This window comes from Carassius auratus, chromosome 48 (genome assembly GCF_003368295.1).
Source record: "Carassius auratus strain Wakin chromosome 48, ASM336829v1, whole genome shotgun sequence".
Lineage (NCBI taxonomy): Eukaryota > Metazoa > Chordata > Actinopteri > Cypriniformes > Cyprinidae > Carassius > Carassius auratus.
In genome coordinates this window covers 8612717-8625523 of record NC_039290.1, presented here as the reverse complement: position 1 = coordinate 8625523, position 12807 = coordinate 8612717, and the positions used below count along the sequence as shown (strand labels likewise).

The 12807-nt window shown below is 41.5% G+C and overlaps 2 protein-coding genes across 2 annotated transcripts in view; one reads left to right on the top strand and one right to left on the bottom strand.

Moving 5' to 3' along the window:
* The window catches only part of LOC113065750 (N(G),N(G)-dimethylarginine dimethylaminohydrolase 1-like), a 51360-nt gene extending 47557 nt beyond the window's left edge, over nt 1-3803 (bottom strand). The window contains exon 1 of the mRNA XM_026237247.1: nt 3560-3803. The gene's annotated coding sequence lies outside the window, so the exon portion shown is untranslated. The remainder of the gene's footprint in view (nt 1-3559) is intronic.
* Nucleotides 3804-4958: 1155 nt separating this feature from the next.
* On the top strand, nt 4959-7482 carry LOC113065749 (protein CYR61-like). The gene is made up of 5 exons (XM_026237245.1): nt 4959-5144; nt 5418-5631; nt 5786-6130; nt 6217-6413; nt 6495-7482. Exons 1-5 carry the CDS (start codon nt 5097-5099, stop codon nt 6795-6797), a joined length of 1107 nt encoding a protein of 368 aa, XP_026093030.1. The 5' UTR covers nt 4959-5096; the 3' UTR covers nt 6798-7482.
* Nucleotides 7483-12807: the final 5325 nt, after the last annotated feature.

Here is a 12807-nt window from a genome sequence, read left to right as displayed (position 1 = left end):
TCAGTTTGGGAGTTCGAAGTGGGTTCGCTAATCATTTGAGTCAGTTTGGGGATCGCGAATCATTTGAGTCAGTTCGGGAGTTCGAAGCGGGTTCGCGAATCATTTGAGTCAGTTTGGGAGTTCGAAGCGGGTTCGCTAATCATTTGAGTCAGTTTGGGGATCGCGAATCATTTGAGACAGTTCGGGAGTTCGAAGCGGGTTCGCGAATCATTTGAGTCAGTTCGGGAGTTCGAAGCGGGATATCGAATCATTTGAGTCAGTTCGGGAGTTCGAATCGGCCTCGCGAATCATTTGAGTCAGTTTGGGGATCGCGAATCATTTGAGTCAGTTTGGGGATGCTGTCTGGGTTGAGTAAGTTTGGGAGTTCGGAGTGTGAATCATTTGAATCAGTTTGGGAGTTCGGAGTGTGAATCATTTGAATCAGTTCGGGAGTTCGGAATGTGATCACGGGAGTTTGGAATGAATGTTTACTAAATAAAAATATTTCAGAACATGAAAGTGTTATTTATAAAGAATGCTTTTATTATTAAAGACAAGATAACTTAAACAAATGTTCTATTAACACTACTGGAAGAACGTTAGTTTGTGACTTTGAGAGAACCTTGCTAATAGAACACCATATCATTATATCATTATTCAGCTCAATTCTGTTTAGGTTTTGTTTTCATCTGATAGCGTCAGTGCAGTCAAATCAATAATATGAAGTATTTATTATTAAATATTAAACTTCACAATCAATGGAACCGGAATCAATAGAAAGGTTTTCAGAGCTCAGGTCACGCTGTTTGTTTTGCACGGATGGAATTCCTCTTTCTATACACATTCCTCCGTCTTTCCATCTTTCCATCGAGTGCGGCTGGAATCATTCTCCAGACATCCTTGAGTACATTCCTGCACACCCCAGGAACAAAGTTTGTCTTTTCTTGTTCCAAATCCACTCAATTATCCAGACCGGTCTAAACATTCCCGGAGCCCCACATTCCATCCTCTCATTCCGTTCCCCCCTTCCATCCCTGTGCTCCGTTTTTCCATTCCTCCGGCTTTCCCCTCGGAGAGGAAATATGCGGGTTGAGTAAAGGCGAGCAGGTCCTAGCGCACCTGGCACACAGCTTGGAAGGCCGTAAAAGATGAATGAACTTTGAGCTTCAAAGACCTTTTGGGACTGGTTTTCGGGGCTAAACACATTCTATAACGGCGCTCTCTGCGTGAACATTATACAACATCCGCTGAGACGAACCTCTGCACCTTAAACCAATCCTTACTGTTCCAGAACCTACCGAGCAGCATCTCAAACATGTCTGCTATGGTCTCAGGGTATCTATAGTTAAACACTGTAAGCAATATAATCAACCAGCTATTCAGCATCATCTCACGATCAGCGTTATGTGATTTTATTAGGTTATACAGAGTGTGACATGACTTTATACTGAAATGATCCTTAGCAGCTTTCCTGAACAAAACCCTCTTCACAAATCAAACGGTCCAGACTCCCAGACTTTAAACAGCTCAGATCCCACGGCATAAACACTTTCTCCTTACAGTCAGAGGAAGCACACGTCATGGCTGAAATATTTATCTGTGTATCCAGTGTGGACTGTTAAACTTCAGCATGAGGGGAAAATTACAACCTCATCATGATTACTATAGTTTCTAAGCACTGTTATTAAAAAGTAGATGCATTTAGCATTTCAGAACACCTTTGCAAACTTCTAAATGAATAGAACCAACCAGAAAACCCTACTTTTAGGATTTCAGAAACCTTCAGCATCCGCCTATAGTTAACACCCCAGAAGGTTTCATAGTATTTAGCATATCAGACCCCTTATGAGCTAGAAACCACCCCCTGCATCATAGCAGATGGTTTTCAAGGCTTCCAGAACAAATGCCATTTAGCCAACTAGTAATTTGCAATCCTGGGAGAAAGAGTGCACAGATATTTCTGTGATTTTTAGCAAGGAAATGACATTGCATAGACTCAATGAACTATGACAGGAAAAACCAAAGGCATCTCTCTAATATCACTCTGGAAGGACGGGATGAATTGTGTAAGATGTTTAACAGCAGACAACTTCCACACTGGAGGTGTCACACCATGATAAGATAAACACAAGCAGAGCTGCCGCTCATCTGTAGAGTATTACATAATAAAGAAACTCTACTCGAAGGGGAGTGGGATTGAAGGGTTTAAGCCACTCATGTAACGCGTTCCTAATCAATACACGCTGCCAGACCACCGCTTCCAAAGCCCTGGAAGAAAGTGAAGCCCACTGGAAAATATTATGTTTACCATTACAACATGGTTCTTGGACGTGTGATTCCAGAATAGAAAAATGAGGGTTGACTCCACTGGAGCACAATGACTGCACTGTTTCCTAAAAGCCCCGCGCCCCTCTCATCAGGAGAGATGGAGAATGCTTTCTGAACGGCATGTGCGGGAACAGATGTCAAGACTTCGTGAGTTCACTTTCTCACCGGACAGACTCTACTCTCACTCTCTCCAGGGGAGACACTTCAGCTGACCTCAATCGCTCGCACTGGGAAAAGCAGAATGTAGACTACTATTGAGGAAATAGAGACTTATATAACTTTATATGCACTGGCCCCAATACGTAAGCATTTAGTAGCCACCTAGCACCTAGCATCGTACAGTATGTTAATTTTCCAGCCTTTCAGAACACCTTTGCAACCACCTAGCAATGTTTTGGTAACCACACAGAAAATGCTGGCCTAGTAAACACCCAGAACTCTGGAGGAAAAAATCTAAAGAATGCCTCATGTAAAAAAAACGTTTTCACTGAAACTGAAATCAGAGAAGTGGCTCACCTTTTATTAGCCAGTCAGAAACATTCTCTGTCTGTCAATCTGTTTTCCATGTAGGTTTGCTTATACTAGGTTGGCCTGAATAAGCACAAGCACTATTAACAACTACAGCATTCCAGCACAACAAAAGGCATTCAGAAACAGCAATGTATTTGGCTAAAACATTTATTTGGTGCCACAGCTCTGGATAGTCACTACTAGTGAAGGGCTTGGGAATGCATGCATCCTATTAGCATTATCATGATGTCATTTTCCAGCAGCTACATCTCAGGTGATTGGCTCAGAATGAACAAATATGGCAGGATGCAAGTTTACACACTTTCCAAGCTACATGCATCAGCTATACGTCTTAAACGGCTAGCAGCGTTTGGATACTAACTGGTTTCTGGCTGGTCATTCACGAGCAAAACACAACAAAACACAGGTTTTTCCAGCACTACTTAATTCATAGTTGATTAATTAAAATATTATCATGCATAGATGCAATTATTTATTAATGCTTAGCATGGTGAAGTCATGGTAAAGACTGCAGATCAAACTTCAGCACATTGACAGTACAGCACATTATCATCTAGTGTCGCAATATGGAAAAAAACACAGGTTTTCAGAGCTCAGCAAACTCTTCATACACCAGTCACCTACACAAACCTGACAACCAGTGATGATAACAGTGCTCTCATCATTTGTTTGATTGCACACACACTGTAATGGTCCATGAAGATGCAGAAGTCAAACATACCTGCCACGTCTCCAGAAGTCCTCAATCCAGGTGGTAAAGGTTCTTCATCTGGACATCTCCGTGTCCAGACGCTTCTGCTCTCTGTGAGTCTGTGGAAAGAACTATTAAGTGCTGTCAGGACAATATTGTGCATTCCCTTACTCTCAGTTTGGTTTGTGTGTATCCAAAGACTTCTAATCTCTGAATTCCAGAGGAATGCCATTTGGAATCTTAGACAAAAACAGTAAAAAAAAAAAAAAAAAAACATGAACAGTTTTTCCTTTTTTACATCTCGTATGGAAAACTGGATGCCTGTTGTATTTTTTTCTTCCACTGTGTGATGGACAGACTGCATGAATATTAAATTAGCTGGAGGAATTTCATCCACGGAGAGCGTATTTAGGGATCTTTAAGCTGTCAGGAATGCTTTTTGGTTGGATAACTCCAGCAGAAATGTTAATAATGCAGGCTACTGCCCAGACCAAATATGGTAATATTGTTACGTCTGGAATCAGGCTCCACATCTGGAAGCGCTTAGAGCTGTTGAGTCAAGAGAGAGGAGCGAGCCGAGCCAAAAATAGAAGCCGTAAAGTATGCGTTTACAACGTCTCCAAACGCGCACAGAATACTGCATTTAAGACGCGTGATGGCACAGAAGGTTTCCAAACAGTTCTACCTCTAAATCGAAAGTTTGAGTGTTTGGAAACTAATAAAACTCCACAAAAAGCGCATAGCTGATCTGGATAAGCGACCGCGCGCGTCCTTCGGAATAATTTATGGTTGACGCGCTTGAACTCATAACTCTATTAATAGACCCCCGGGGGCTCCGACATATTTCAGTGACGAGTAATAACGCTAATCTTTGACATGACGTTAGGCAAAATAAAAGAGTTAGTAAGCATGCTGTTAGTGAAATAATACACCCCCCCCCCCTCCCATATTTCTCTCTGTGCTCTCCACGTTTCCATTTTGCGTTTGCGTAAAGTTAATTCATAAATACTTGATACTTGAGTTATTGAAACCAGTATCGTTCTAACACATTCCAACGTGTAAAGAAGCTTCTGCTTTATTATTATTATTATTATTTATAAACTGGACACAGATAGTTGGACGGAAATTATATTCGCGTTTGTTTATTTACGCGTAAATAATAACGCGTGATTGAGTGTTAAAACACTGCTTTTTAAAATCACACAGGCTACGTGTTTTGTCTTCCTTCGAGGGGATCGTTTTAAGTAAAAAATGTTTTCAGTGAAAGGGGAAAATTCATTTGAGAGAGAGAGAGAGAGAGAAAAGAAAGTTAGACAGGGTGGTGCTTAGCTCGGATGGAAAACGCGCCAAGAAACATTCCTCGCATAACTTTGGAACAGTTCAGCGATGGTGACGTCAGGGCTCCGCTACAGTATAAAAGAGGAGCAGCGCGCGTCTTCACTCTCAGAGCGCTGCGCCTTCAGACGCACCGAGATAAACCGAGAACGCGACGCGCACACGAGGACTTACACCGAGGAATTGTTCGCTTGATTCAAGAAATCTACAGTAGCTACACAGAGAAGCAAAGATGTTTGCTTGGGCTGTTTTCGTCATCCTTATTGCACAGTTGTGTGTGGTAAGTTATTATATTATTCACATGCTTATTATAGAAGTTGTGTTTGATACAGATACAGGAGAGTATATACATAGGATTATTGATCATCCAGGGGGCGTTTTCACTGGAGGATTAGTTTTTGAGCACTGTATTATAAATTATCCACTTAGGTGCTAGATCCCCCCGGTCATACAGCTTAGAGTTGTTCTTGTTCTTAAACTTCTACATTTTAGTTTGATCTTTGTTTTAAAGTGACTTGAAAGCCACTAAAGTCTCGTGGTTTTTTCTGCTCAGGTCTTCTCCAGCTGCCCAGCCACATGCTCGTGCCCGCTACAGCTTCCCAAATGCACGCCTGGAGTCAGTCTGGTCTCAGACGGCTGCGGCTGCTGTAAAGTGTGTGCCAGACAGCTGAACGAAGACTGCAGCAAGACCGAGCCGTGCGACCACACCAAGGGGCTGGAGTGCAACTTCGGGGCCATCCATGGGGCCACCAGAGGCATCTGCCGAGGTATGTTTCTCATTATGCTTTGCAAAAGACACCGAATGGAGACCATGTGTGGATTGGAAGGGGGGCGGGGGTCTAAGTGGAAGGAAGAAAACAATAAGCTGGATGTTTGAATCTCTTCTGTTGGAATGCTCAAACCTTTCCTTCTTTCTTACAGCCAAATCTGAGGGCAGACCTTGCGAGTACAACAGCAGGATCTACCAGAACGGAGAGAGCTTCCAGCCCAACTGCAAGCACCAGTGCACTTGCATCGATGGGGCAGTGGGCTGCATCCCGCTTTGCCCGCAAGAGCTCTCCCTGCCCACGTTGGGCTGCGCCAACCCCAGGCTGGTCAAAGTGCCAGGCCAGTGCTGCGAAGAATGGGTCTGCGATGATGGGAAGACTAGGGAATCTGCCAACAAGCTGTCTGGCAACGATCCAACGGTCGACGATTCTGAGAGCGACCTCACCAGCAAGAACGAGTTCATCTCCATCATCAAGGCCGGACTCAAATCCTTGCCTGGTAAGATCAAAGATGCATTGGATATAAGCATGCATGTCTGATTTGTATACGATCAGAGTTTAAAACAGCGCTCTGTTTATTTGCAGCATTCCGATCGCAGCCGGAATCCCGCCAGTTTGAGAAGTGCATCGTGCAGACCACTCCCTGGTCCCAATGCTCCAAGACCTGCGGCACTGGAATCTCCACCAGGATAACCAACGACAACAACGAATGCAAGTTGGTTAAAGAGACCAGGATCTGCGAAGTCCGTCCATGCAGCCAATCGCAATACACCAGCCTCAAGGTATGCAACATCCCTACAAAGACAAATGCATTGCATCATGTCATTTGCATGCATCTAACTTATCTTGTGTACTCTCAACAGAAGGGAAAGAAATGCAACCGGATCAAGAAGTCCACGCAGCCGGTGAAGTTCTCCTACGCCGGATGCTCCAGCCTGAAGAAGTACCGCGTCAGATACTGTGGCTCATGCGTGGATGGCCGCTGCTGCAGTCCACAGCAGACCCGCACCATCCGTGTCAAATTCCGCTGCGAGGATGGCGACACCTTCAACAAGAACGTCATGATGATCGAGTCCTGCAAGTGCACCTACAACTGCGGCAATGGCAATGATGCAACCTACCCTTTCTACAGACTCTTCAACGACATCCACAAGTTCAGAGACTGATCGCCAGCAGGGAATCCCACCTCGACCCTTGCGTGACTGGGAGCGCGTCACAAGCGTCGACCAATGGCAGCCCAGCTGCGCAATCAGGGGGCCCATCCACCGGCCAATCAACTACCATCTCCTGTTGTAACTAGATTCCCACGGAATTACGGACTTACATTACGGGGACTTTGAAGTGCACTGTTTGCTGAGGCCGCGTCAGCGTTTCAAGAAATGCTCGCTCCATAATGGAGCGCTATGTTTTATAGCTTCGTTATGGAGCAACCTGTAAAGATGTAAAGATGCAGTTGTTAATATTACAATTCCTGATGTATATCTTGATGTCTAAATACAAAACATGACCCAAACTGTAGACTTGTATCTGTGTATGTTCCCAATTGTAGATATGCACATGCATAACGTACAACTGGTAGACTATGAACCTGGTCAAGGTTGAGTTTGTCCATGTAATATCCCCCTCCCATAATGCGGGTGAATACATCCTCATTGTTTGGCAGCTAGAGAAATCCACGACATGATTAAAAAACGGACTTAAAGTTTGAATGAATGTTTTATTATTGTTATTAATATTATTTATCGCAAATGTAGCTCTTTTATTTGAACAACGTAATACTGGAATAAAGTGTACAAATTATCTATGATCTAATTTTATATGTTACAAATAAAAGATTTATTTATGAACGAATCACCTCGAGTTGTGTTCTTGAATGTTCATAAAACACAGGTCATTCATGAGACGCAATCTTTCGACGTTAAGAATGAAGGGCTGGTTATATAACAGCAGTTCTGGAAGTTTCTCTCGCTTGTCTCTGTTGAATGGAAGGCTACTGGGAAACTGTAAGACTTGACTTGCTTCCTATAATAAAACCTGAGCCGCTCGTTCATTTGGTTTCTTTAAGAAAACAATTAAGAGACGCAGCAATAGCGGAGAGCGTGGAGCTTTGCCCGGAATCTTGAGTGCTTTTCCAAACCGAGTTTCAGTCGGTGTTTACAGGAGCTTTTAGAGCAAAAAGCACAGAACTAAAACATTGGGAATCACAGGGGAGATGAGGAGCCGTATTATGGTTTCATTTGTTAGACAACTTCTCACCAAACGACTGGTTTACTTGTTGCACATGGGTTTAATGATTATGGATCTTATCTTCAATCGGAGACCTTTAGCTCCACAATCACGCATTATGAAGAACAGATCTGCATGGCATCTGTCCATCTTCCTCGTCTCCGATCCCTCCTTCAGCCCGGAATGATATATCTCCAGTGAGGTTTGATCCAGGTGAAGGAATCCAGCTGAGGAATGCAGATGGGCTGATGGTCGGCAGATGTTGGAAAATATCTGGAAGCAGCTTGTTCGGTTTGGGCCATCCTGCTAAAAATACACCATTTCTAAAAAGAACAGAGATTCTAGAGGCTTTATGACATCCCAACGGATGATGGGAACACACATGGATGGTTATATCACACCACAGAGGCCTTTAAGGCAGGAAAAAGTGGGTTCAATTGGAGTAGAACTGTGATCCAGACGTTTCCTTGTGATATGACACTGTGGACAAAACCAGCATCAGTTTAGCTTCTGAAAAAGGGAATAAAATTTAAAAAACACATATAAACAACACAGATAACACTGTTATAGTCAAATTAAATGAAAACCGTCAAGTCATTTTAAAGGTCTTCCACTAGGCATCATGAATGCAGAGTCATTTGTTATGTTTTTTCCCACTCTTAATTTTGACATCCGATAGGAATGAAACAGTTTCAGCAAAACTACATGCACCATTTTCGTGTATTTATGTCTATTTAGCAGGAATAAAATGTTTAAATCCTGTCTCTTGTCCTCTTCAGTGGTGTTCCTCATTAGCGTCTGTCATCTAACTGATGACCCCTAGCGGCCAAATAAGGAGCTGCTGTTCCGTTTTAAAGTGACAGTCCACCCAAAAATGTACTAATCATGTCATATCTCTCTAACTCTTGAAATATTTCCAAAACAGCGTGAGCTAATAGTAGTTTTATATCTTTGATGTCTTATAAAGCAATTGTTTGCTAAAAAAAAGGCAAAAAGTCAACAACATTTTCTAAAGATAATACGAGTGCAAAACTTACTGCCATGATGCAATGTTATTCAAGCTTTGTTTTGTGGTTGCTGTGGTGTTTTGAGTTGTTTTAAGTGTGTTGCTAGGGTGTTGCTCACTTGTCCGAGTCCCTGATATCTAGATTTGGCTCGTGTCCCTTCTTTAATGTGCATATGATGGACTTTTTCATCTGTTTTATGGCCCACCGGGTCAAAATGGTGCATCTGATCTGATCGTGTAAAATGATGAATAGCTTGATTAAGAAACGCTCATGTAGTGATGTAAACGGGTGTGTGAGACATGCTGCCAAAAGCATCGGATGGGGAATAGTTACTATTAGTGTGCTTAACTAACCATGACATACACCTCATCTCACACAGACGCTGGATGTAAGCAATGACGACATGCCGCAGACAGCGTTACATAAGCGCTAATGATGAACTTAACGAAAATCAGCCCACGCTCCAGAGAAGGCGTCAGCGGCGAGTCCGAGGAGGCATAAACGTCTGTTTATCTGCTCAAACAAAGCACTCTTTGATGGGGAAATAAAGCCTTAGTGCTGCTTTCTGTGGAAAAGCATTCGAGAGCCAGGTTGAGATGGTCCCTGGGTGTTTTCTTTAACTCCATGAACAGAAAACACATGCATTCAACTCCACAGTGACATGAAAAATGCTCATAACAACTACAGCCCTGCCAATTTTGGCAAACCTGGCTAGTCTCATGCACACTACAATGACTAAAATAAACATCTGAAATCCAAATAGTTGGTTGTTTTGGTAACAAATTTGTGTTTATAGTGATAAAATAATGACATTAAGCTACCATCCTAAATTTGGTATAAACTTAAAGCTTCAAAGTCAAAAATCATCATATGAAAACCATTTTGAAATCACACTTTACATAATCATAGAAATGGTGCTTTAATTTATTTTATCAGGTTCCTCCCCTAGTGGGCAGTGTTAAGTGTAATATGTCAAAATTTACTAAAATATTTTATCATAAAAACTTCTGATTTTGACAAAATGCATATACTTTGAAAAGCCTGAAGTCTTAAGTTTGCATATTTGGTGGTTATTTTGTGATAGAAGTATTATTGTGAGAGAAATTGATAAATATTTGACAGGAAAATGCATTAAAATATTCAGTCTGAGTGTCACCCGGTGGTTATTTTTGATATAACAATTTTTTTTTAATATCAACTTCAAATTTGGAACATAACTTAGTTTTTATAGCAATTGCAACAAATATATATAGCAAGTATTCATTTTAATATCTAATAAGTGCTTTTTATAATTGAGTATAGTATATTTTCTTTACTATAAACAAACTTTTCAAATCTGCGAAGGAAGTCACTTAGACGCAAGTTAAGTCGATTACCTGCACGCAAAACCAAATGCACTTAACTCAGTCAGAATAAGCTGTAATGTAGATCAGTTCGTCAGTTTTTATGAGTATGAGATGATGATCATAAGTTAGTTCTGAACACCAGGACTAAAACACACAGAAGAGGAGCAGCTGCATAGACCGTGCTCCTATTGGGCAAGAACACAAGCTGATTGCCAAACAATATACAACCAGTTCATGACTGATATTCTCCAGTGCCATCAAAGAGCAAAGGCTTTCAGAGAAACGCATGCAAAATATCTAGGTCAATGATAGTAGATCATTATGGGATGTTGTTAGAATGACAGCCATGCACTGTGAAGACACACACACACCCACACATAAAAACCACTGGACTCAAGTCACTTTGCCAGAGAGTTACTTTGCATCTACTAAATCATTCTGAACAGATAATGCATTTGCTGAAGAGTTTTTAGTTTCTAAGGATGATTTAACTAATAACCTAATCAGAACAATCAAATCTAGTAATGTTGATGGTCGGACAAAGACCACTAATAACGACGATCAAACTGGTCTAAAGAAGTCTTTCCCAGCATGCACCTGTCCCTCCGCGTGCAGTGGTTATGTGGGCATCAGGACCAATCGTGACTCATTAAAATGCAATTACACACAATGCAAAGTCCAAGCCACATCTTTGAGAAACTAAATCTAAATGTTGATTGTGAAGACCGCGAAACTTCTCAAAGCGTCTCGTGCTTCAAACAAGCCATGTTTGTTTGGGATTCTTTGCAGCGATGCCATGTCAAGATCGTAGCGTTCTGCTAGCAAATACACGCTCACAAATATACATGTTTACGCTAAAACAACACAAATCTCTGGTCTGAATTAAAGCAGGCAACTTTTCAGGACCCAGCGTACTAGAAAACAAAACACAGCCTGTTTGTCACCGAGGATGTGGTTAATTATTCTGCTAAACCAGATTCAACCGATCAATCAATCAGTTAACCAGCGAAACCAGCATCAGCACAGACCAAGGCCTGAACATGCCTTCAACACTGGGGAGACTTTGTTTTTCTTTAACGAAGCATAGCGAAACAGAACAGTCTAATTTTACACGGAAAGCAATCATTTTGAACTCTTTGCAAATTATATTTTAAAACATGCACACATTCACTCTTAGTTGAAACGATTCGTGTCTCATCACATTCAGTCGAACAAAAGCCTAGTAGTTTGTATCACTGGATAAAACTGATGTTAGCCTTACATTTCTATTATATAACAGTTGCAGAATATGAAACGTTTAACATTCAAACTAACACTTTGCGATGGAATTTGCGCTGTGAACGGTAAACTCCGCCTACTTTGATTTGATTGGCCAGCAATTTGAGATTGACGAGTGTTTAGACCAATGAGGAAGAGCGACCTAACAATCGTCATCCTAACAATTCGGTTATTTTTAATTATTGGGGAGAATTATAACCCCTGTCATTGTCTATGGTGGTAACGGCTCTGTTCTCTCAATAATAACACGAGGTCACAATGTCCTTATCGCAGCGACACTGCTGTGCTGTACTTCCTGTTTGCGGTGAGCGTTTCAGCATTAAACTGCTTAATCTCATGCATGAATGGCAGAACACTCTCTCTGCGTTTTAAAAATACCCATCTGGTGAAAACACACATTGTGTTAGAGATAGAAAACACTTGAACTCTACCAACTCGTGTCCTCAAATACACTAAACACATTACAGCCAACATACAGGCAAACTAAATGTTCCAGGTCTTATTCTGAAGGGGAATTATTCTGATCATTCTGTAAGGATTGGTAAACAACAGTTAGTGCATTATCGTTTCACATAATATTTTTTAATATGAGTGTATATAATATGCAACATATGAGTACATACTGTATGCAATAAGCATTTATCTCACAATCTCTGCAATTATAGACACTAAGAAAAAAAAGATAAAGATAAAGAGAACAACGATGTAACACTCATATCTGAAGGAATTTAAAACCCCCAAAAATGAAAATTAGCTGACAATCTACTAGCATTGCATCGCAGACTCAGCAATGGATGTGAATGGAATATCAGCTGTTTGGACTCTCATTCTGACGGCACCCATTCACTGCAGAGCATCCATTGCTGAGATACTGAAGTGATGCTAAATTTCCATTTGTGTGCAGAAAAAACAAGTAAAGAGTCTCAGAACTGGCGTCACTCACAAAGAGATCCAGACGTTTATTAAAAGAACCGTGACATAAAAAAAACCGTCCTCAAAAGAAAACATGACAGAAAATAGATGTCAATGATACCAGACCGTTTCCCCCTCGTTTTCTGAGTCTAACCACAGCGTGAGCTCTACGAGGATTGTTTCTGCGTTTGTCCGTCTCCATGAACACAATGGCGTGTCAAGTTATCAGCGCTCAAAACATATCAGTCCCCAAAACAGTCTGTCACCACAGCAACGATTATTGCTTTAGTCTTTATCTGAAGCCATATCTGCTGGATAACAGGAGCGCTAACGTCAGATAAACATTAGGACGTCTGTCTCCTTATGCTTTCACACATTAACCTGATCTTCACTTCCACTGGAATAAA

Bases quoted from the DNA above. Each gene is read 5' to 3' on its own strand.
- LOC113065749 (XM_026237245.1), top strand. From the start codon at position 5,097: ATGTTTGCTTGGGCTGTTTTCGTCATCCTTATTGCACAGTTGTGTGTG. The intron at 6,131-6,216 runs GTAAGATCAAAG...GTTTATTTGCAG, and splicing joins CGGACTCAAATCCTTGCCTG to CATTCCGATCGCAGCCGGAA. The intron at 6,414-6,494 runs GTATGCAACATC...TACTCTCAACAG, and splicing joins CGCAATACACCAGCCTCAAG to AAGGGAAAGAAATGCAACCG.